Genomic DNA, 25,405 nt, shown 5'->3' with positions numbered 1-25,405 from the left:
GTTTCTGGTTTCATTGGCTTCTGTTTCTACTTGTTTGAAAGTCAAAGCTGTTCTCAGTTCTGTCCCTATCTATTTATTATGATACCTCAATTATCCTATTTTTCTCAAGAGAAAAGAAAGAAAGAAAAACACAGTGGTTATCAGGCAGCGTCTAGACACATTTCAAATGTATACATTTCCATAGCTTTCAAATGCTTAAATATATACAAATGTAAATACATTTCAAATGCTTAAATACGCTCACAAGTTTTGAGGTTCTGGTTGAAAACACCGTTTGAAATGATCTAAGACTTTGTGTTAATAATACAACAAGACTCTCGTTTCATTGCATGAGGCCATCTTTCTCTACGTTATCTTCCTCTGTTCAGTGGTTATCTTCCCATAAAACTAACACACAAGTGCTGGAGCAGATTCCCCTCTTCCCTCCACTCCTCTTAGCTTGATTCTGATAAGGACTGAAGCAGAGAACACACGGCCCATCCACTTCAGAAATCATCTGTGTACCTGCTATGTGCAGGAACAGGTCTAGTAAAGCTGCCTTGAATTATTCATCAGACAGCATATTTCATTAACTACTGTGAAAATTGACTGAACTATTACCAAAATGTAATAGTGAAATTTTTTTTTTTTTTGAGACGGAGTCTCGCTCTGTCGCCAGGGCTGGAGTGCAGTGGCCGGATCTCAGCTCACTCCAAGCTCCGCCTACCGGGTTTACGCCATTCTCCTGCCTCAGCCTCCCGAGTAGCTGGGACTACAGGCCCCTGCCACCTCGCCCGGTTAGTTTTTTTGTATTTTTTAGTAGAGACGGGGTTTCACCATGTTAGCCAGGATGGTCTCGATCACCTGACCTCGTGATCCGCCCGTCTCGGCCTCCCAAAGTGCTGGGATTACAGGCTTGAGCCACCGTGCCCGGCCAGTAATACTGAAATTATAGAACTGAAGTCAAACAGACAGAGAGAGGTCACAAACTCTTAACCTCCCCTCTCAGGGAGGGAGCTTCCTCTCAACATCTAAACCTCCCACAGGCAGGCAACCAAGTCCCCTGCTCAGCTTACCCACTTAAAGCATGGACCTTTCCTGGACATCAGCTCCTGTTACTAGAAAGTTCTTCCTGCCATGTACTGAGCCCAAACCTGTCTGTCTGCCATTTCCAGTCTTTCACTCCACTTCCGTCCCACAAAAGATACAGACCGAGAGACATACAAGAGACTCTGGTCACTTTTTTCTAGATAAGCCCCAGCTTCTTAGTATCCTTTGTTAAATGCAGACCATGGAGCTACAAACAATAGTTCTTTTCTCTTTCTATACGTTTTCCAAGTTAGTAATATTATTATTAATCTATAGTAACTGTAGGAATTTATAACATAGACAAGCAAAAAGATACTAAAAGTTACTTACAATCTCAGTACCAAGAGGTAGCTGGCAATAATAACATCTAGGTTACATCTCTCTCCAGATTTTATACATAGTTTTAAAAATTTACTTCGTTTTAATTTGCTATAAGTTTTATTGGTTATCAAATGACATCTTTTTGGATCAATTAAAATCTGGTTGACAGAGTTTCATTCTTGGAAGCTTCTTGTCCTTCTCAAGTCGTCTTTCCTTTAGAGTTACCAGATCACAGATAATGGGCTCAGACCTAATTCCCCCCAAGCCTTCTGGAGGCAGCATCTGGCCAGTGTCTGGTCTGCCCCACCCACAGGCCCCTCCCCAGCTCCCAGCCTGTGGAAGCCCTCACTGTAGGCTGCCTAGCCTTCTAGAAGAAAACCTCGCTCATATTTGGGCAGCAGATATATCCAGCATAGGTCCCTGCGGGTTAAGGGTTAAGTCAGTCCCCTGTCTTTTCTTCTTGCCTCTGTAAATAATGTCATCATCTTCCTCAGGAAACTACCACTTTCCCTTCTGCCAGGCTGGGTGACATGCAGCGAAGTTTCCGTGACATCACCCACCTCTCTTCTTTTGAGCTCTCACCTGAGCAGAATGCACCACGCGGAGCCCTGCGGTGCACGCACTCCGCATGGATTGACATCTCAGTACACAGCGTTTCGCATCCCTGCCTTGTCTGTGAAACACCAGGGCTGGCCATCATCTCCTATATATCCTACTGTCTCTATTCAGTTGTAAGAAAAGGCAAAATGTGACGGTTTACAAAACCCACGACAACACTAAATAGAATGAGATTCTATCCTGGCCCCAGATGCATACCTTCTGCATTGAGATGCATGGTTTCCAGGGGTCCAATGAACGCATACCGCATGCCCAACCCTTCTGTCATGACAAGGTCCAGGTCGCTAGGAGACACGATTCCTTCCTACATGGAGAAAATGGGCGGCATAGATGAGTTCTGTAAAAAGACAATTTCATGACCACCACTTCCATCCTAACTTCATTAGAGCAGGATCCCAAAATCTTCTCCAAAGCACTATACAGGCTGAGTACCATCTATCTAATATGCTTATGACCAGAAGTGTTTTGGATGGCTGATATTTTTCAGATTTGGGAATATCAGCATATGCATAATGAGATATTTTGGGGATGGGGCCTGAGAATAAACACAAAATCTATGTTTCATATACACCGAGCCTGAAGGTAATTTTACACAATATTTTCAATAATTTTGTGCATGAACTAGTTTGTGTACACAAAACCATCAGAAGAGCAAAGGTATCACTACCTCATGTCAGTGCTCAAAAAGTTTTAGATTTTGGAGCATTTTGGATTTTGGATTTTCAGATTAGGGATGCTCAATTTATGATAGCATTTTGATTGAATTTTGCATGACAAAACTATAATATTATTGTATGTTATAAATGGCTTGGCGTGGTGGCTCATGCCTGTAATCCCAGCACTTTCGGAGGCCAAAGTGGGCAGATCACCTGAGGTCAGGAGTTCGAGACCAGCCTGGCCAACATGGTGAAACCCTGTCTCTACTAAACATACAAAAAATTAGCTGGGCGTGGTGGTGCATGCCTCTAGTCCCAGCTACTCAGGAGGCTGAGGCACAAGAATTGCTTGAACCCAGGAGGCACAGGTTGCAGTGAGCTGAGTTCGCGCCACTGCACTCCAGCTTGGGCGTCAGAGTGAGACTCAGTCTCAAAAAAAAATCATATATATATATATATTTGTGTGTGTGTGTGTGTGTGTGTGAAATGGTCAAACACAAATTCACCTTTTCCATCCCTGCAATCCACTAGGGTTTGAAATCAATTCCTCTTGACCTCCCTGCCTCCTCATCTCATGCTACAACCAACGGACAGCCTGCAGCTGCAGGGAGTGGGAGAGGCTGAGGACAAGGGGAGCGCGAGGAAGGGGCATCCTAGGAAAAGGGCAGGAAGGATTTTCTAGATTTCTGCCTAGGACCCGGGAGGAGTAAGATTAGAGCCATCAAAAGACGTGGGAAGGTGCTCTCCAGGCTTCACCCGCCTGCAAGTCCGGCCTTGTTCAACTTTTAATGAGTTCATAAAAAGTGATATTCTTTGATGACATGCAGCTTAGAACCATGGGTTTGTTTGCTAAGATGGGGCCCTAGAATCTTCTGCAATGTAAATTTCAAAGCAAGAGGCAAGTTGTTATGTGTTGAGGTTGGACGTCTGATCAGCCACCTGTGTTCCTTGGCCTCACGTGGCTTTGGGACCGAGGCAGGGAAGCGCAGATAATGATCTGCGGCCCCTCCCGTCGGAGGATGCCTCCCCCTTGGGCCTTTCCACTGCCAGGAGGGCGGGCGGAGGGAAGCTGCCACCTTTTCCCCTGAGCCTTCACGGCCCAGCCGGGCAGCACTCCGCGGAATCCGCCGCCCCGGGTCTCATCGGATCCGTCTGGGCGCTGTCTTTTCCCGCAGCTCGGTGGGATGGGACAGAGGCAGCAGCGCCCGCCCACCTGCGAGAGCCCGACCGTGGACGGTGCGGCCCGCCCGCCCTTCCCATCGCGGCCCGGGCGGCCCCGCCTGCCCTCGGCTGGGCCCGGTTTCCCTACCCCGGGGCACCTCCCCACGCGCGCACCCGGCCCCAGCCACGGGCCCCGGCCGGTGGTCCACAGGGCGTCTCCCTCCCCGGGGCGCGGGCAGAGCCTGTCTCTGCCCAGAGGCCGTCTCGGAGCTGGGGGCCTGCTCGGCCGGAGGGCTCTGCGGGGACCGGCACAGCGGCCTGCAGGGAGGCGTCCTCTGTCCTCCTGCGAGCCTGGGGCGCCTGGGCCTGGCTTCCAGGTTCCTGGGCCTCCAGGGCAGCCCCAGGGGTCCCCCAAGAGGCGAGAAAAGGGGTTCAAACCCCTCGCCGTGCCCCTCAACCGGCTGCGGCGGGCGACACCCCGGTGCCTCGGTCCGTGTGCGGCGTGGACACCTGCGTCTGCGGAGAGCGCGCTGGCGACGCGGGAGCAGGGGCCCGGCCCGGGAGCCAGGACCGCCAGAGCCACGCCACCGGCGAGGGCCAGGGCCACTCACTGGGACCCGCAACCACCTTTTGGACAGCCACTTTGCATTGCGTTTTGTTTGTGCACATGGGACACAAACGTATCGAGACTGAACAAGCCACGGTCCACGTTTCCAGAAGTTACAAAGCAAACCCCCCGGCCTCCACCGCCGCAGCCTCGGCCTGCTTCTGGCCCGCACCTGCCCTCTGCGATAGCGGCAGTCCCGCTTGAGACCGGCTGCCCGTGTCCACATTCCTCAACCGCAGCGTTTGCCGCTGGTCCGTTTCTCATCTTCCTGTAAACGGAATCACTGAGCGCGCGTTCTTGCCTGACTTGTGTCTCACCATCCTGTTTCTCAGATTAACCTGCCTCATGTGTCCATCTCCTTCATGCAGGGACCTGAGTTGACTCTCCCACCCTGCGGCCGTGAGCCTGTGGCTAGTCTGGGGCTCCTGCGAGTCGGGCAGCCAGGGACACGCGCACAGGGCCCAGAGCCTGCATCTCCCCCTCGCTGCGGCCCGGCCTCCAGCACCGTGTGGAAGAGGTCCCGTCGCGCCTCAGCCTCACCACGCTTGGTGTTCTCACCCTTGCAAAGTATGGCTAATCTGGTGGGGTGAAATGGGATCTCACGGGTTTCCTGCGAGTTCTAAATCACCCTAACACACGTTCACTGTGACTGTTAAGGAAAGCGAATCAGTCTGTGCAGGTCACTCCAAAGGTGAGGAGGGTCGCCTCCTTTCACTCCCAACAGCAAAGCTTTAAGGGGTCAGGCGCATCGTGGGGGTGGGGGGAGATCTACAAACGCCTGGAACGGTCAAGAATCCTGTGTGGAGCACAGGCATCGCCGCCTCCTCCCCCTGGCAGGAGGTCTGGAGGCAGGAAGGGTGGCTCCCTGCCCTCTCTCCAGGCTGCTGGAAGGCCTGGGCTGTGGCCCCTCGCACCCCCGTGGGCTCTGGAATGCTCTGGAATGCTGTGAAAGGCAGCCAGGCAGCCTGCAGACTCTCCCTCACCCTTGGTTTCCAGGCCAACATTCCAAAGAGCCCCAAGTTTTCATTTTAGTATTCAAACTGGGAAGTATGCAAATATGGAAGCACCCTATACTTGCAATGTTATTTGGCTTGGCTCTTTCAGAATCGTATTGAGTATTTTAGAGCTGATTTTAAAAAATCACTTTTAGGATTGCAAAATAGAAAAAAGGTGAGTCCCCAAGAGTAGTTCCTTTTGGTTTGTATCATCTGAGCTAACAGCCCCCGACTAATGCCTGAGAAGGGTTCTCCATGCTGCCCCATGACGTGGGAGGAGCCACACTCCCTCCAACCCCATGTTCGCAGCTCTGCCTGATTTCGTCTAGAGAAGGGCTGTCGGTCTTCCATCGGTCACTATTCACAGTAGAACAAGTTAGAAAAGGGGAAAACGTTTTGATACTTTCCCTTCCTCACTCCTCCTTTCTGCCCGTTTGAATTTCTGAAATAGTTTCTTAAAGCTTGAGTTTTTACCAAGAAGCTAAATACAGAGAAAGAAAAGGAGCACAAGGCATTCGGTTGAGAAGCTCCACAACTAGGATTTCACGTCCCCAAGGCAGACATTTGAGCTGCCCCTGCTGCACTTGGTGCTGAACTAAAGCTTTTCCCATATAGAATGTTTTGAAGCTCAGGCTGCTTAATTTTGCCACTGAGCTCAATTCCACCCAAAGCCTTGTGACATCTGTGACCTAATATTACCATAACAACGAGAAATAATCATTTGCTTATATACAAGTGGCATATAGCAGTTGGGTATCTCATTAACTATCTGGCATTTTCTCCTCCATGGATGACAGTCTTGTGGCTCCTCTCAGCCTGGGCATCTTCTCCCACCACATCAGGTGCAAAGTACATGCCCCAGCTATCCCTGTGCTTATGCTGTTTGCATAAACAAGTGCTTCTGTTGAAACAGGGAACTGACGAACCATCCCTTGGAAGAGGTGGTGGGCAGCACAGCTGTGCGGAGATGGGAACCCTAGCTGGGCCCAGTCTTTCTGTGGTTCCGTTAACATTGATCAGCTTAGCAATCAGTACTTACTCCATTGTATGGTACAATTATCAAGTCACGCATACAAAGAAAAGATTCTTTAAAAATCATACAAAGCAATGAACACTACGATCACTGTTATTTGAAAACCTGGTTTCACGTCCTGAAAATTGTTGGGCAAAGAGATCCCAGACAGTGTTAAGGAACCCCTTGTATTGAAAAACTTCATACTTCTGCTTCCTTAGTTAAAACCTGAGATTTTTCCACAGTCAAGTAACACATGGATAGCTGGGGCGTATACGTCGCACCTGATGTGGTGGGAGAAGATGCCCAGGCTGCCACAACACTGTCATCCGTGAGGAGAAAATGCAAGATAGTTAATCACATACCCAACTGCTATGACACAAATATTAAGTAGAATGAAAGGTTTAGGGATGTTTCACTCAGGGTTCTACCAGACAGAGCCATAAGAGTCACACATATACATACATACATCAAGAGTTTTATTTCAAGGAATTGGCTCATGTGACTGTGGGCCTGGCAAGTCAGAAAGCCATCGACAGGACCTCAGGAAGGCAGGCCAGCAACTCCAGGCAGGAACTACCCACAGTCTGCAGGTGGAATTTCTCCTTCCTTAGGGAGATCTCAGTTCTGCTTGCAAGGCCTTTCAATGAACTGAATTTAGCCCATCCAGACTATGGAGAATAATCTCATTTACTTAAAGTCAACTATCTACCAAACACCTTCCCAGCAACATCTAGACTGAGTTTGACGGAGTGACTGGATGCTGTAGCCTGGCCAAGCTGACCCTCTCAGAGGACAGATACCCTCGGGGATCTTGGATCAAGCACTTTTGTTTCTTTGTGGGGTGGTGAGAGGAGGAAGCAAGACACATCTAACAATTAACAATAGCAAAGGGTTAACAGGTGTTGTGGCACTTACTCTGGTCCTTCAGACAGTCCCAGAAGAGAAAGGCAAGAGAGAAACTTTTGTGCTGGAGGCACACGATATTTGATGGGTAAATCCTCCGTGACTATCTCCTCTACTGATTACCAGCTACACAGAATTATCTTTCCTTCTCTATAATCATCCCATTCCTAGATTTAATTTTCTGTTTCATGTATTTTTTGCATGCCCTCATTTTCATTTGTTTTCTCATTTTCTTCATATCATTCTTCCTTATCCACTTCTTTTTTACTAATTCCCAGCTTTTGATCTATTTTGTTTTGCTCTACTTTTTCCTCAAACTTGGTCCTGAATTTTCACATTTTTCTGGTGCAAACACTACCATAACTTTACTACTACCATCACCACTAGGAACACAGACTTGCTACCCAAGAATTTGGATGAGGTTCTATTCAAGTCCTTCCACTCCTCAGCCAGAGTTTGGGCAAAAGTCCACTGTCAACTGAGAAACAGGAGAAAAATTAAGAGTCAGGAGTCACAAAATGTTTTATCTTAGTTGAGTGTCAAATAAAGAAATGCAAGAGTGAGAAGGAGAGTCCTCTGCCACCTTCAGCCCTACGAGGGTGACGTGAAGCAAGCACTGGGCTCGTGTAGATCACCCCGGGGCAGCGGCCAAGAAGAAAGGATTACACCAGCACGTCCACCTCAGTCTCTAGTGAAAGAAAGGATGGAACAAAGTTAAATCTCGGTGATTTCCTCATCTCCAGAGACGTTCAAGGACTGACCCAGACAAGAACAATCACTTGTACAGAACTAACTCGAGCATGAGCCAGGGTACTAGACTCTCCCTCTGAGAAACATCCAGCCCTTGCAAATGCTACAGGGAGTTACAGAGTTAGAGATTACGTCTATTCTTCTTCTTATTATTATTGAGATGGAATTTCGCTCTTGCTGTCCAGGCTGGAGTGCAATGGTGGGATCTTGGCTCACTACAACCTCCGCCTCCCGGGTTCAAGTGATTCTCCTGCTTCAGCCTCCGAATATCTGGGATTACAAGCATGCATCACCATGCCCAGCTAATTTTGTATCTTTAGTAGACACATGGTTTCTCCATGTTGGTCAGGCTGGTCTCAAACTCCTGACCTCAAGTGACCCACCCACCTCAGCCTCCCAAAGTGCTGGGATTACAGGTGTGAGCCACCACATCTGGATAATTTTGTATTTTTAGTAGCGATGGGGTTTCACCGTGTTGGTCAGGCTGGTCTCAAACTCCTGACCCTCAAGTGACCCACCCGTCTCAGCCTCCCAAAGTGCTGGGATTACAGGTGTGAGCCACCACACCTGGATAATTTTGTATTTTTAGTAGCGATGGGGTTTCACCATGTTGCTCAGGCTGGTCTCAAACTCCTGACTTCAAGTGACCCACCCGTCTCAGCCTCCCAAAGTGCTGGGATTACAGGTGTGAGGCACCACACCTGGATAATTTTGTATTTTTAGCAGCGATGGGGTTTCACCATGTTGGTCAGGCTGGTCTCAAACTCCTGACCTCAAGTGATCCACCCATCTCAGCCTCCCAAAGTGCTGGGATTACAGGTGTGAGCCACCACATCTGGATAATTTTGTATTTTAGTAGCGATGGGGTTTCACCGTGTTGGTCAGGCTGGTCTCAAACTCCTGACCCTCAAGTGACCCACCCGTCTCAGCCTCCCAAAGTGCTGGGATTACAGGTGTGAGCCACCACACCTGGATAATTTTGTATTTTAGTAGCGATGGGGTTTCACCATGTTGCTCAGGCTGGTCTCAAACTCCTGACTTCAAGTGACCCACCCGTCTCAGCCTCCCAAAGTGCTGGGATTACAGGTGTGAGGCACCACACCTGGATAATTTTGTATTTTAGCAGCGATGGGGTTTCACCATGTTGGTCAGGCTGGTCTCAAACTCCTGACCTCAAGTGATCCACCCATCTCAGCCTCCCAAAGTGCTGAGATTACAGGCATGAGCCACTGTGCCCGGCCTAGATTAAGTTTATATTGAGAACTATCACAATGATTCATGAGACTCTCATGAGAAACTAGCCAGAATTGTGAGTTTGTTTCCTCCACTTATACATACTGAACCCACATGTTTTCATTTTCTATACTCTTCACCACATGTTGCTTCTCCCACATGCAACAGGAAACTGGCTCCATGGCAAGGGTGAAAAAGATCTGACCCAGCGGTCCCCACCCACGCCACCTTCCAGGGAGAAGGTGAGGCCAAGATGAGACTTTAATAAGTCGAAAATAAAAGACTGCTAAGTGCTGCCCCACAATTACTCAGAGGCTTGTGGTCAGGTTTGGGAGCTGCTCGGCCTGTTGCCAGCACTTACAAGCTTTCTTGGAAGCAAGACACAGACATTCCTGCGGAATGACTTGAGCAAATTTTGCTAACGCTACAAGGGTTGATTGAACACCACCACACTGAACTGATGCAAGAGGACACTGAATCACGCCCATAAAACACCCGTCCTGTCAAGAGCCTTTTGAGAGGACGCGCAGCAGTCAGCGCTCCGGGGAAAGAAGATGAGAAACACCGGGTGGACCACCCTGGCCAGGCTGCTGGGAACAAGCCTACGTGCACAGCTGCCGGAGGAGAGGCGGGTCTCCCCTCTGGGAGGCATCTCAGCTACACCTGTCAAGTTATAAAAATGTTCCTCTCCCACAGGGCGAGCCCACTCCCAGAATTATTCCAGAAAAGACTTCAGAAGAAGAGACCACCTGGGCAGAGAGGCTCACCGAGGCCTGACCTTAACACATCCCTCAATAAGGGAAAGATTGGATTTAAAAGAAAAAAAAAAAAAGACCAGCTAAATGAAACATCATAAAGCCATTAAGAATAAATAAAAACTTGAGCAGCATGTTCATAATAGAGACTAGACAGGAACAAAGGAAAACGACGGCAATTTGAATTAGGGCAGAGCAAACACAGGTGGTCTTTTTCCCTTTGACTTTTCTTTAAAATAGAGCTTTTTGTTTGTTTGTTTTGCTTTGAGACTGAGTCTCCCTCTGCCGCCCAGGCTGGAGTGAGTGGCACAGTCTCAGCTCACTGCAAGCTCCGCCTCCCGGGTTCACGCCATTCTCCTGCCTCAGCCTCCCGAGTAGCTGGGACTACAGGCGCTGGACACCACGCCCGGATAATTTTTTGTATTTTTAGTAGAGACGGGGTTTCACCGTGTTAGCCAGGATGGTCTCGATCTCCTGACCTCGTGATTCATCTGCCTTGGCCTCCCAAAATGCCAGGATTACAGGCATGAGCCCCCTTGCCCAGCCTAAAATAGAGCTTTTAAATAGAAACAACACAACAACAAAAAAAATGGAAAGGAAAGAGAGGAAAGACTTTGCCCTAATAAAAGGGGCATTCCAGAGGACTTCAGGCCCCAGTGCTAATTCCTGGTGCACTTTTTGTTAGTACACTATGTGTATAATGATGCTTTCCGGGGGAAAAACAACACTATTATAGAGTGTGAAAGAAAGGAAAGGCCTCGACTTTTAAAACAAATACAACAGCAAAAAGAATCCATCGTGTATGAATGTATGTTCACTTCCATTCTATCAGGGCAGTGATACTTTCACTGAGGGGTCCTCTGGGAATACAGTTTACGACAATAAGTTTTGAAGCAAAGAGTGTAAGCCCTGACTCCAAAAACAGCCATGGAACACAAGCCCCCTATCTGCCTGCTCCCCACATCCTTACCGAGAGACGCTTCCAGCCTTGATGGCCCACAGGGCTCCAGTGGCCTCTCACCTGGCTTCTACCTGCAGCTGATGGAAGGCACAAAGGCTGGCTCCCACAAGGGAAGAGGATGCAGTGTAATCTGTCACCTCCCGCCTCCCTTCTTTTTGCCTTTTCTCTTGGGGACTCCTCACCCCCATCCTCTACTTCTGGGGACCCTTACCCCTGGCCTGTTAACTTCCCAACTTCAAACTGAGGGAGCTGAAATCTATCATTTATATTTACTGCTCAAGCACCTATTGGTAATGATTGCTAGAAGGTGTTACAGCAACAGCATTTTCATTTATTTATTGATTTTTTAGAATTAGAACACTAACATAGAAGCTTTGCAGCATTTGGGGGATTTTTAATGAGTATGTGGTTGATGTGATTTATTTGCTTGCTAATGGTGATACAGGTATCTCTAAATTCATAAATCAGCAGTATCTCTCTTTTCAACAGGGTTTTGTTGCTCACCAATGTGACTACTCAGAAAATGGCCACCCACAAAATAATAAATAATGCTATAAAAAGTCTACTTCTTATGGAAAATTGCTGCTAGAAAAACAAATCCCAATTAAGGCCAGGCGTGGTGGCTCACACCTGTAATCCTAGCACTTTGGGAGGCCAAGGCGGGCGGGTCATTTGAGATCAGGAGTTCAAGACCAGCTTGGCCAACATGGAGAAACCCCAACTCTACTAAAAATACAAAAAATTAGCTAGGCATGGTGGCATGCGCCTGTAGTCCCAGCTACTTGAGAGGCTGAGGCAGGAGAAGCCTTTGAAGCTGGGAGATGGAGATTGTCGTGAGCTGAGATCACGCCATTGCACTCCAACCTGGGCCACAGAGTGAAACTCCATTTCCAAAAAAAAAAAAAGTCCTAATTAACTAATGATTCCAAGCCAGCAAATAAAAGTTTGCAGATAGAATTCCAGCTGCTGTGGCAGTTGACATCATCCCTGCAAACATCTGCATTGCTCTAGAGAGAAATCATTACAAGGTACAAAGGGGCTCCCTTGCATCTCCAGCCAGGCTGGGGTCGCCCAGCAAGTGTAAGCAAACCTGTGGGAAGGCTCAGCTGGACTTGGCTGTACACACGGGTGGCCTGCAGCTCTCGACCCTAAGATAGAGGAGAAAGCTTTACAAATATGCTTAGATGCCATTTCTCTGCACAAAGCCACCAGCCTTTCTGGAAAAGTCCTGCACTCCTGCTCTCCTTTTGGAAGAGTCCCATATTCCAACAGTTTGTCATGTGCATCCGAAACCATTTCGACTGGCATCTATAGTCTTCCCAACCAAAGGGCCACGCTACTCTGCGAAAAATGCCACTGGAAGTTTGATCGGGATTGCACTGAGTCTGTAGATCACCTTGGGCAGAATGGACATTTTAACAATATTAATTCTTCCAATCCACGCACACAGAATGTCCTTCCATTGTTTCTTCTTCAGTGTAATTATAGTTGTCATTGTTCAGATATTTCACTTTCTTGGTTAAATGTATTTCTAAGCATTTTGGAGGCAGCTACTGTAAACAGAATTGTTTTCTTGGTTTCTTTTTCACATAGTTCCTTGTTAGTGTATAGAAATGCTCCTGACCTTTGTCTGTTGACTTTGTATCCTGCAACTTGACTGAATTTATTTATCAGTTCCAACAGAACTTTAGGGTTTTCTATATATGAGATCATGTCGCTAGCAAACAGAGACAATTTAACTTCATTTCCAATTTGAATGCCTTTTATTTCTTTCTCTGGCCTAACTGCTCTGGCTAGGACTTCCGTACTATGTAGGATAGAGTAGGCACCCTTGTCTTGTTCCTAATCTTAGAAGAAAGGCCTTCAACTCTTCACCATTGAGTATGGTATTTACTGTGAGTGTGTCACGTATGGCCTTTATTGTGTTGAGGAACACTTCTTCTACATCTAATTTGATGGGAGTTTTGTTATAAAACGATGCTGAATGTTGTCATGTGCTTTTTCTGCATCTGTTGAGATGATCACATGGATTTGGTCCTGTATTCTGTTGACATGACAGTTATAGATTTGTCTATGGTGAAGTATCTCTGCACCCTGGGATGAATTCCACTTGATCATGGTATTAAATACAGGATCCTCTTAGTGTGCTATTGAATCCAGTTTGCTAGTGTTTTGTTGAGGAAGGCCAGACTCTACTCTCGATTTGACTGGAGCCTCTCTTGGTGGACGCTGAGTACTCACTGACTCATGGGTGTGGGTTCTTTTTTTTTTTTTTTTTTTTTTGAGACACAGTCTTGCTATGTCGCCCAGGCTGGAGTGCACTGGCACGATCTCAGCTCACTGCAACCTCTGCCTCCTGGGTTCAAGTGATTCTCCTGCCTCAGCCTCCCGAGTAGCTGGGACTACAGGCACCCACCACTGCACCCGGCTAATTTCTGTGTTTTTAACAGAGACAGCGTTTCACTTTGTTGGCCAGACTGGTCTTGAACTCCTGACCTCGTGATTCCCCCACCTCAGCTTCCCAAAGTGCTGGGATTACAGGCGCAAGCCGCCGCGCCCGGCCAGGTACGGGCTCTGATATACTTCTAGGGCTCCCCAAAATAATATTTCAGTACTTCCCTGTAGATGAAAAAAATCACCTCTCTCATTGCTTCTGGCAGAATATCACTCATACAGAGTTCTCTGCATTTGAAGCCAACAAAAACACAGGTCTCAATGAACCAGGAGACTGGTCCTGGCAACATGGGGTGATGTATCCGCTCTAAAGACCTTGCAGTCCCAACAGACGTGACACTGAGTGGCTGGACTGAGACACGGCATGTGGACTCTGTTGGAAAGGAGCTGGGGACGAGGACAGGCACAGTGGAGCCAGGATGGTCTTCAGCAAACCTCCTGGGGACTAGGAGCTGGGTTAGTCAGAGCCAAGAGAGCTCTCCAGTACCCTCTGGTAAGGCCCTGACTCCCACAGACACGCTGCACCCAGACTTCAGAAGGCACAGAAGACAGAGGCCAGCTGAGCGAAGGGACGATGGCCCAGGCCCTGTGAGAGAGGAAAGAAAGGGAAGAAAAGCACAGCATCCTGGGGTGCCTCAGGGATCAGCTCTAAGCGGCACCTGGGCTTTGGGCAGATGCTGTCAGAGGAGAGGAGAGATCACGGAACAGGTCACAGAAGGAGCCCGGTAGAAGAAGCAGGAGAAACCTCCACTCCCTGCAGAGCTCGCACAGGCCCAGCCCAGGGCCAAGCCGCAGAGGGAGAACACAGCCTTTCCGGGGTGATGTGAGCCTCAGAGCAGCAGAGAAAAGGCAGCGCCGAGATACACGGAACTCTGGAAGCCCCCTCAGCGATTCACTCAGAGGCTTCAAATGTTGTGTCTTAAAAAAAAATCCTAAACTCTTAGGGTTCAGTTTTCAACTAAGTAAAATGCAGAACCCCTCCAGCTGAGGCATGGCGCAGAGGCCGGACTTGGCTGTTTCCTGGCTCCCCCAGCTTCCCCATACGCTGGGCCCATCGCTCTGTGTGACTTTGTGCCAAAACCAGACAGATGTCGCCAGTGTCTGCACTCTGCTATTTTACTCAAGCCTCAACGTTTTCGCTCGGACACATTCCAGGTGCACCACGGTCTGAAGCAAACCACAGCAGTCATTTCCAACACCGTCCTTCTCCAGAAAAGCTGCCAGCAGGACCCCATCTCCTGTTGGCAGTGGCTCCGCACAGGCTTCCTCTTGTCAAGCTCTGCTGCTTCCAGCCACAAGACTGCTGTTCCTGTCCTTGACCTCAAAGCCTACGAAACGATGACGGAGCCCAGTTCTGCTCCTCCTTGGAGCCCCTGCTTTGTGCTGATTCTCTTCCAGAGTCGGCATCTGAGCAACCATCAGTGAGCCTGCCTGGCTCTGTTACAGGGTCTCAGGGCACCTGTTCACGTTGACAATGATATTAAAAGCCACTTAGTGAAACGGCAGAGCCTCCCTGGACTGCCAGAAAAGGACAGGCCACGCAGGCAGCTTGCTGAGATGGCTTCCTGCTCAGAAAATGAAACATGTGAGAAGGCAACTTCCTGGGAATTCACGCAGAGGTGGAGAACTAGACCCATAGGAATGCTGGCTGGTAAGAGGAGAGAAGAAGTCAAAGGACCATTCACCTCCAAGTGAACACAGCACATGTGAGAGAAATGTAAGAGGTAGTTACAGCAGCAAATGTAAACATTTTAGGCCATCTTCCCCCCAGAATATGTTCATGCCCTTGCCTCCCCTTTGTGTAACCTCCCAGTCTGCAAGGAGCTTCTGATTTACATTCTAATTGCAGCATAACAGTTCATAATGCAGCGGATTACACGCAAACCCGGCCGACGGCACGAGACCAGGCCCTGGTACACAGAGGCCCCACTGTACAGTCGGCCGGCGGATACACCCAAGCACAGGTGGTCAGCTACAATCAGTCATGGGGAGGGCTGTTTCCAGGTATCCCTCCTGAGGGACCTGCTTCTGCCCACACAGGCCCATGACTCCTAAAAGGAAAACCGAATCACAATTTGCATCCCTGCTCAGGAAGTCAAACGGCTGGAGGCGGGTGGCTGATGCTAAGCGTGCAAGCAGTATGACAAGGGAGATTCCCTTGGGCATCGCTCTCCAGCAAGTCCACGCAGGGCAGGTCTGGCTGGGTGAGGTTTTGATTTGGGAGAGCGATTCTCATCCTCTGTGCAGTTACAATATATTGTTCATTCATTCTAATATGTTTGTGTTTTTAATTAAAAGTGAATTAAGTCTATCTTTATTTAAAAAAAAAAAGAGCGTCTCACTATGTTACCCAGGCTGGTCTTGGACTCCTGTGCTCAAGCAATCCCCCTGCCTCAGCTTCCTCGGTAGCTGGGACTGTAGACGTGTGCCACCTGCCCAGCTACTTTTTTAAAATCAATTTTTACATCTTTTGGTATAACCAGAGGTATTCAGTGTCTTAAAACTAGGACTGTGAATCACAACTACACAGTGACCACATGAGAATCTCCAACTAAGTAGAAGCTGGTTAGAGCTGCACATGTATCTTCTTTTGTTTTGTTTTTTTTTTTTTTTTTTTTTTTTGAGACAGAGTCTCGCTCTGTCGCCCAGGCTGGAGTGTGCAGTGGTGCGATCTCGGCTCACTGCAAGCTCTGCCTCCCGGGTTCACGCCATTCTCCTGCCTCAGCCTCCCGAGTAGCTGGGACTACAGGCTCCTGCCACCACGCCTGACTAATTTTTTTGTATTTTTAGTAGAGACGGGGTTTCATGGTGTTAGCCAGGATGGTCTCAATCTCCTGACCTCGTGATCTGCCCGCCTCAGCCTCCCAAAGGGCTGGGACTACAGGCGTGAGCCACTGCACCCGGCTAGCTGCATATGTATCTATTGTGAGCTTGGGGTCAGAGAGAAAGAGTTAGAAACAAGAGACGAGACACATAGAGACACATACACAGCCAGGGACGTGGTATCTGCATACCAATGATATTCAACAGAAACCTTTGAGTAAGTTTGCCACAACAAGCCTCATCTGCCAATTTTACTACACGATCTTTGAGATACACTTCATTAACTAAAACAATGTCTCCTAACAGTTGGCAGTGGTGTCTGAAATAAAGCTCAATGATGAAGTTCTGGAATCTCAGGGCCCCATCCAGGTGCCCCAGACCACACCCGCCCTGACAAATCAAGAGACCAAGAACTCAGTCTCTGCAGCCCAGGCCCTAAGGACAGCAGTCCAGCACAGGGATGACATCATTCAGAAGGACAGGCAGAACCCAAGGTCAGCAATTTCCAAAGCCCATCACCACCAACTCACACCAGCAGGCTGAGAACCTGCCGAGGGTTGCAGATTCATTCCGAGGCACCTCCACATACCCTGTCCTCATGGGAAAGAATTTACAGGCAACAAACTCAGCTACTGTCCAGCCAAAAGTCTACTGTCACAACACAATGTCCTTCATTATGCTAATGCCTTAAAAATGTAGACTTGAAATGATATCCCAGCCAGTAAGATCCTGTCACCCAGGAGCATGCCTCTGGCAGGGGAAGTAAGTGTCAGTAGATTGTGGCCACACATGTCCATCTGGCATTTCCAAGACCACAGGGCTGCTTCATCCCAAATCCGAAGCCAGATTTGGGAAGAGAAAGAAAACGGAGGGAACATCTATGAGATGGCGCCACAGACCTGGCTCCTTCATTCCTTGGCTATCCGGTGTCCATTCCACGCCACGAAGGTCTGAGGACTTACAGAGCTGCGCAGGTGCCATAGTGAGGGAGCCTCCCTGCTACCCCTGCCCCTTTCTTAGAATGTCTCTTTAATGCTTGGCTGCAGGTGTAAAAATATGGTCCCAGAGTGAGTGAGTGAGACTGAAAATGGGAAAATAAAAGGAAAAAAAAATCAATGAGACAGAAAGTTGCTTCTCAAAAAAAAAATCAATAAAATTGATAAACCTCTAGCAAGAGAACAAAGACAAAAAGAGAGAACACACCAATCACCAATTTCAGGAAGGAAACCAGGGATATCACTACAGACCCTGCAGCCATTGAAAGATAAAAAGGAGGACTACCGAGAACTTTACGCTCTTAACCTGTTAAAAGAAATGGACCAATTTCTCAGAAACGACAAACCATCAAAACTCAATCAAGATGAAACAGACAATCCAAATGGTTCCACAACCATTAAAGAAATTAAATTCATAATGAGAAAGCTCCCAGAAAAGAACCCCACCTTGGCCCAAATGGTTTCACTGGAAAATTCTACCAAATATCTAAAAATGCATTAACAAAAATTATACACAATCTCTTCTAGAAAATAGAGAGGAGGAAGAACTTCCCAATTCATTTTATGCAGTCGGAACAGGCTGAGTATCTCTAATCTGAAAATCGAACCCCAAAGTGCTCCAAAATCTGAAACTTTTTTAGCACCAACGTGATACTCAAAGGAAATCTCACTGAAGCATTCCAGATCTCAGATTTTTGGATTAGGGATGCTAAAACAGTAAGTATATAATATTCCAAAATCTGTAAACATCCAAAATCTTAAATATTTCTGGTCCCAAGCATTGGGCTTCTCCACCTGTACGACCTTGATACCAAAATCAAATGAAGACAGTACAAAAAAAAGAAATCTGCAGACAAATATCTCCTATGAATTTAGATGCAAAAAAAATTCACAACAAAGCATAACCAGGTTGAATCCAGCAATCCCAAGTAGGATTATTCCAAGTATGTGAGGCTAGTTGAACACGCAAAAGTCAATCCATGGGATCCCTTGTTATCACCACTTAGTGAATGGCAACGCAGCTTCTTCTGCCCCACCCTGACGTCAGCAGCAAGACACTGTCACGGGTGGAAATGCAAGCCATCCTTCCATCCTGTTGTAGCTCCTACCTCAACTTGGAGGTCAGACCCCTGGAAATTCACACTTTCCTATGATTTGTGGAGAGCTGCCTCACCTGCAGATGGCAGGGGTGGCAGGGATCGGCATTCCTTCCTCACCTGCTGACCCAGTACCCACATGCCTGGACAGAGGCACACAGCTCGTTTCCAGCAGGCTCCCTTAGCACCCTGAACCAAGTCACCTGGCACCTCTCCTACCCTGAAAGCATCCAGCTCTACCCAATTAACGTGCCACGCAAGGGTCAAACAGAACTTCAGCTTACTTTGTGAGCCCAGAGGATCCTAAGACAGAAGCGCCCACACCAGTGAGTCCTAGAAGGGCAGTGAGCCCTGGTTGCCCCTGCCAACGCTCATCCCATTCACTACAGTCAAAGCTCAGGGGCCAGGCACTCTGGCCACACATGGAACCCATGCCAGGCCTCACTGAGAAGGAGAAGCTCTGCAAGGCCTTTGGAGCTTTTCAACTTAAAACATGCACAAGCCTACTTAGTCTCTTCTGTGAAACTTCCCCAATTCTGCTCCTTTTTCTATTAAAAGTTGCTCTTGAAAGTTTTGAGGTAAACTTGGAAAACACCAAATATATGTTCAACTATTGAAAGACTCCAAAATGAAAATTCAAGTTCATCTGGCTTGGAAGTTGTGAGTCAAAGGGGTGTCACTGCACCCTGTGTTCAACTGTGGCTTGGAGCAACCGTACAGATTTGCGAGACGGGGAGGTGGGGCCCTGGAGAAGTTTGCTCACGTTTGCTGACTTGTAGTATCTGGCATGGAAACTGGCCACAGCAGCATAGATTTTCCTACAGTAAAGTCAAGAATCCTTAAAACAACCCACCAGAACTGTGTCAGGTACACCACTGTCTGCTAGGTGGGAGGCACACTGTGGCTGGCACAATCATGGTGGGCAAGATTTCTCTAGGGCCACACTGAGACAAGGCATGGTTCTGCCACGCAGCCCCGGAGCCTTACAGAATACAGGGTATCCACGTGGATGCTCAGGAGTGTATGTCAGCAGCTACTTCAGGAGCAAGGTCATGACCAGTGCTCCAGTTCCAGCAGGCTCCCCCAGCGCCCTGAACCAAGTCACCTGGCCCCTCTCTTACCCTGAGAACATCCTGGCTCTACGCAATTAACACGCCAAGCAAGGGTCAAACTCCAACCTGCTACTGGAGTGCTGGCACGCTGGTCGTGACCCTGCTCCTGAAGTAGCTGGCCAACGGAGGTGCTGCCACTGAGTGGTTATGGTCCAGGTCAGCATCACGCCAAGCCCTCCCTCCTCCCCGAATTCCTCCATGTTCCCTCTCTGCCAGCCTTGCCCCATAACTAAAGCCCCTCACACCCTGGAAGTCATCCCTGTGGGGCTCGAGGCGCCGGGCAGTGCCATTCCCACCCCACCCGTGCCAGGAGAGGACCTGCAGTTTCTAGAACTGCCTGGGGCCCGCTACCTATAGATAGATCATCCTTATTTTTAGAAACAAATTATCTTCTAGACTTTCACCAAGGTAATTCTTTTGGAGTTTTATTCACATTGTCTTAGTTTCCCATTTCTCTTGACCTCTTCCTGTTCTGTCACAAACTGTATCCTGCTAGATTTTGGCACTCAGTTCCTTACAGGGACTCCAGGCATGTGAGTCCCCACAGCAGCCAACACAGAGACATATGCAGGCTTCACTTTCTCAGGAGGTATGTCACCGCGGAAAGCCAGGAGTAAGAACGTTCCTGCTAGCCAGTAACACAGTGTCACTCAGGCTGCCATGACCCATGAAGCGGGACAACCGAAAGCAGGGTGGACATCGTGAGTCAGCAGAACTACCAGAGCAGCCCAACTCACCCCTCCCGCCTGCCCTCCTCCAGCAGCAAAAGGAAACACCAGAGTCCTCCATGGCTTCTGCAATGGAGAGTTCTTTGTGTACACCTCCCACCCGATCCCCTTACACCAGAATCCCAAACTCTTCCTTGAATGGGCTCACACCTTTCAGATTGGAGAAAGCAAGATTTTACTCAGGGTGCTAAAATATCTTACATATAAAAAGTTGAGATTGCCTGTAAAACCCCACAAGGTTTTAATTCAACAAGTGAACATGGGCAAGGAGTCTAAAGTTGTTCCCCTTTTCTAGACAAATGGAAATATTTTAAATAAATCTCCAAGAAGGTTCTGATAGATCAGTGTTTCTTCAAAATTTCGTTGACACTGACTGATATTCAAGGAATTACTAGGAAATTCAAACTGCCGCCACAACAGTGGAAATCTGAGCACTGTTTCTTGAAAACACAGGAGCCTTAAGTGGATTTAAAGATCAAGACACAGAATCGAGGCAACTGCATGGCAAATGCACCTGACAGTCCAGTCAGACAGTGAACCTAACAGGGAACCCAACATGAGAAGCAGGCTGCGGGAGGCCACGTCTGTCACGCACACCTGCCTGGTTTGGAAGAACTGCTGGGAAATTGAAATGCAACACTCCAGGAAGCTAGGGCACGGTCAGCTTCCTGATTGCCATCTCAAGCAAGGCTCAGCCTGTGTCCATGCGAGTCCAAACAAGGGACTGTGGAGCCAGGTGCAGATGACTCGAGCCCGAGCAGCGTCCTCCCCACGCTGTGCAACTGGGTACTTCCGGCCCTTGAGCCTTCCACAATGTTTTTGCAACACAGGCGTGGGCAGAGTCTTGCCTTCCCCCTGCAGAAGCTGGGCAAGTGCCATGAGGGAGGCTGGACAGTTCCACTCCCAGATCCCGAGACTTTTCCGCCTCGTCCTGGGGTCCAGCTGACCTATCTCCCCCAGGTGCCAGGACCCCTCATGCAAATGTACACGGGAATGTGTGCAGCCAGGCCATTTCTTCACCTCCATGTAAAATCCTTTCATTAGAGGATGATGTTAAATATATTTATATATCATTTCCTCTTTATATGTAAGACAAGCATTTACTCTAACAAGTCTATTCATCATTTCTTTCTCAAGCTCTTGAAACAATTAGGTTCCTTCAGGAGACAGAAGTTTACACAAAATATAATTTTTTTCCTCTTGAAAAATTATAACGCTGAGGGGTAAAAGCTGACTCTGTGGGAAAATGCAGTGGGCCACACGGGTTATTATGTCTAATACTATGAAAGGGCAAGAAGGAGAGAAGCCTGTCATCGCGTCCTGGTATCAGGTGACTGTAAGAAGAACCTCTCGGGCAGACAATGAATTGCTGCATTTTATTTTGTTTCTAAAGCATAGAGCAAGAAGAACCAAGCAGCCTCTGACTTTCCCAGCTTCCAGGCTGTCCAACAAACAACTTTCACTGCCCTGCTCAGCTTCGGGAGGGAGGGAAGAAGAAGGGAGCAAGGAAGGGAGGCAGGAGGAGAGGAAGGGCACACACACCTCCACCAGCCGCCAGGCCTCGCTGATGACTGCATACTGCAGGCGGTTCAGAACAAAGCCAGCCACCTCCTTCTGGACTCGCATGGGGCACTGTCCAATCTTCTTCATCAGGGCGTGGGTTCTGTCCACCGTCGTAGGGGCCGTCTCCGGGTGGGGGACCAGCTCAACCAGCGGGATGTAGTACGGCGGATTCACCTTAGGAGAGAGAGAGAAGTAGGGGAGCCAAGGAGATGACCCTGGGTTCGAGGCACCCACCCGGAATGGTCAGAGCAGCAGATGCATCTTTGGAATGGTGCCTTTAGATTCAGTGGCCAACAACAACATACTTGAGAAAGAAATTTGTTCACAAAGGAGAGAGAAAAAGGGAACCTGATGCAGAATTGTGTGGTGTTATTTAAAAAAAAAAAAAAAAAAAATACCCCAAATACAAAGTTGGAATTTGGAGGAACAGCTTGCTATCCTGTATGTTTACGGCTAGTCTTCACATCCCTGGCCTCCCTAGGACAGAGTCTCTCTGCTCCCATCTGTCTTGTCTTCAAAGCTTCCTCGCAGCCCATTCCCCCGAGAATCATGTCTTCCCATCTGCAGTCACCACAGGCTCTGACATTCTCCTGTGTCAGTGTTAAAAATTATTAGCAAGTTGGGTGTGGTGGCTCACACCTATAATCCCAGGACTTTGGGAGGCCGAGGTGGAGGGATCACTTGAGCCCAGGAGTTCAAGACCAGCCTAGGCAACATGGCAAGGCCCTGTCACTACAAAAAATAAAAAAATTAGCTAGGTGTGGTGTTGTGTACTTGTAGTCCCAGCTACTTGGAAGGCTGAAGTGGGAGAATCACTTAAGCCCAGGAAGTGGAGGCTACAGTGAGCCATGACTGTGCCATTGTACTCCAGCCTAAGTGACAGTGCCAGATGATCTTAAAAATAAATTATTAGCAGTGTCTTCCCAAAACCTGGTATTTCCTTAATTCCTCCATATTGTACCTTAAGCATCTGCCTCTTCCAATCTAACATCACCTTCCAGCTCTAGAAATCAACAAGCATCAACACACCTCAGCAGCCCCAGCACCCCGACGAGCCCAAGACAGGAAGGCACTGTCCAGGTGAGTGGGCCCCGAGGGAGGACCCCGGACTTTACCATTCAACTCTTGTGTTCTTGGTTTACTTTGAGAAACTGTTCTTACAGATTCCTCACAGAGAATTATCAAATGTTCGTAGAAAACAGTGCTTAGTAGAACCGGACTGGCCTGAGCCAAGTATACCACAGGAAACTGGTCCCCAAATGGTGCTTTTAAATGGGTTTTCCTCCACCATATGGGTGATAAGTAGAATGTCACATTTGCTCAGTGATGCTTCCATGAGCAAAAGCTTCCATCTAAAGATGACTCCCACAGAAGAGGGGAGGAGCAATAAGGGCCGTCCTGGGCGCCCGCTCTCCCTCTCAGGAATCAAGAAAAGACGGCTCCTGTTTCCAAATAGACAGATGGTAAATCGATGTCTCGGTTAAACACCTGTCACTTACTGAATTCTTACAGAAATACCTAACCTCTGACCTTTTGAAAAATCAAGATTAGAAGAACTGGAAGTGTGTCTTTCTCAGATGAATTTTGCTTTATTTTATATAAAGCAGGCATGCCGGGGCTGGGGTCTTTCGAACATTGTAAGCCTCGCTGGTAGCAAAAACAGACGGAGACAAGGAGTTAGAAAGCATTTCTATTTAAAACTCACCAGTTCCCTCCTCTCAGTCTTCTCTGCAATTTTTCCTGCTCACACTTTCCCTGAGTGATGGTGACCCCCAGTCTGCCACAGTGGCCCACCTGTCCCCACTCCCTGGTGTCACCACCACCAAGACTCGAGGACACAGAATACACCTGCGTGTCTCACACAGATCCCAGCCTCACCCTGGAGCTGGATGCCTTCCCTTGGGCACATCCCAGCACAGACTCGTCTCATGTGGGTTACCCCCACGGTCCGGCACCCTGGGAGGTTCCTGATCTCAGTGAGAATGTGTCACATCCCCACACCCAAGTCAGTGCCAGAAGAAGTGTTCCTGGCCCCTGCCTCTCCCTAGCCCCTCTCACTTTCCATTGAGAGGCGAGGCCAGCTGAACTTCCTGGATCAAGTGTGAACTTGGGGAACTTGTCTGTCTTAACAAAAGGATTGTAAAACGCACCAATCAGGAACTTTCCTGTCTTACAAGAGGATTGTAAAACGCACCAATCAGCGCTTTGTAAAACGCACCAATCGGCGCTCTGTAAAATGCACCAATCAGTAGGATTCTAAAAGTAGTCAATCGCGGGGAGGACTGAAAAAGGGCACTCTGATAGGACAGAAACGGAACATGGGCGGGGCCAATTAGGGAATAAAAGCTGGTCACCACCCCGCCCCACCCTGGGGCTTAAGTGCAGTGTCTTTGCTGCGGAAGCTTTGTCCTTTTGTTTTTCACACTAAACCTTGCTACCGCTTACTCTTTGGGTCAGTGCTATCTTTAAAAGCTGTAACACTCAACGCCAACCTCTGCTGTTCACGAAGGCAGCAAGACCAGAACCTACCAAGACCAGGAACCCACCGGCAAGAACCAATTCCGGACACACCATCAGCTACTGAAGTCCTGTTACTTGTCTTCACTTTTCTCTCAGAAAAACCACTCCCACCGCTACCCTCAGCTCAGGTCCCCCATTTCCAAATAGATTCTGCACTCCCTTCACGGGACTCCTACTGGGATCTCAGCCCCTCCATCTCATCTTCCCAGAGCAATCCGTGTTGTGGCGGGAGCCTATCCAATCCACAACAGCAGCAAACAGAACGGCTGGGTGCAGGGGCGGGGCCGTGGGAAGTTAGGGTTTCATGGGTAAGGGATTCAGTCTTACAGGACGAGAAAGTTCCATGGATCCTTGGTCGTGGTGGTTTAACTAATGAGAATGTCCTTAATGCCTCCCAACTGCACACTTAGAAATGGCTAAGACGGTAGATTGTTATGTGTATTTTACCACAGTTACAAACTTTAAAAGTAAAAAACAGGACTTTGCTCAGGACTCCTCCAGCGAAAAATCTTGAAGGGCTCCCCAGCACCCACGATAACAAAGCACGCGGCTGAGCAGGATGCAGAGGCCAGAGACTGGGCCCCACCCAATCCCCCTGAAACGGACTTCCATCCACCCCGACTTCCATCCACACCTGCGTGTCCACCTGCCGAAGTCGCCGCAAAAGGACCTTGGGGTCTCCTGGCTGGGACACAGTCTCCCTAACCTCAGCCCTCGGCCTCTGACCCAAGAGGTCAATCTTGCCAATCAGGTCAGGTGCCCTTTGAATTGACCACCGCAGCGGGGAGGGGAGGAGACCAGCGACGAGAGGGGGCAGCTTCCCCCGCCCCCAACCTTCCGTGTGGGAATGTGCGAGGTGGACTCACAAACACGCCCCCGAAAGGGTTAGACAAATACCACGGCAGCGCCGCGCAGGGGCCTGGGCCTGGGCCTGGGCCTGGGCCTGGGCCCGCGCAGGCCGGGGGAGCACAAGGGGCGCATTCTTCCCCGCCGCCCGGGGCCGTGTGACCGCGCCGACAGCGCCGCCGCCCGCAGAGGCTCCCTTCCCCCGGCGCCGGGACCAACCAAAA

The 25,405-nt window shown here is 48.8% G+C and overlaps 1 protein-coding gene across 3 annotated transcripts in view; it reads right to left on the bottom strand.

The window, feature by feature from the left end:
- CRYL1 (crystallin lambda 1) overlaps positions 1-25,405 on the bottom strand; it is a 120,326-nt gene that overhangs the window by 5,667 nt on the left and 89,254 nt on the right. For 2 of the 3 annotated variants that reach the window (XM_017859232.1, XM_017859242.1), the window contains exons 5-6: positions 21,795-21,989; positions 2,206-2,311 (exon numbers count right to left, since the gene is read on the bottom strand). In XM_017859232.1, coding sequence (XP_017714721.1) covers positions 2,206-2,311; positions 21,795-21,989 — 301 coding nt within the window. Of the gene's footprint in view, positions 1-1,309; positions 2,111-2,205; positions 2,312-21,794; positions 21,990-25,405 lie in introns of those variants that run through there. The other variant, XM_017859250.1, reaches the window with a different exon arrangement.

The sequence above is a fragment of the Rhinopithecus bieti genome, unplaced genomic scaffold (assembly GCF_001698545.2).
Source record: "Rhinopithecus bieti isolate Rb0 unplaced genomic scaffold, ASM169854v2 scaffold_3057, whole genome shotgun sequence".
Taxonomy (NCBI): domain Eukaryota; kingdom Metazoa; phylum Chordata; class Mammalia; order Primates; family Cercopithecidae; genus Rhinopithecus; species Rhinopithecus bieti.
The sequence above is the reverse complement of the archived record's forward strand: the minus strand, read 5'-3'. Positions and strand labels throughout refer to the sequence as shown.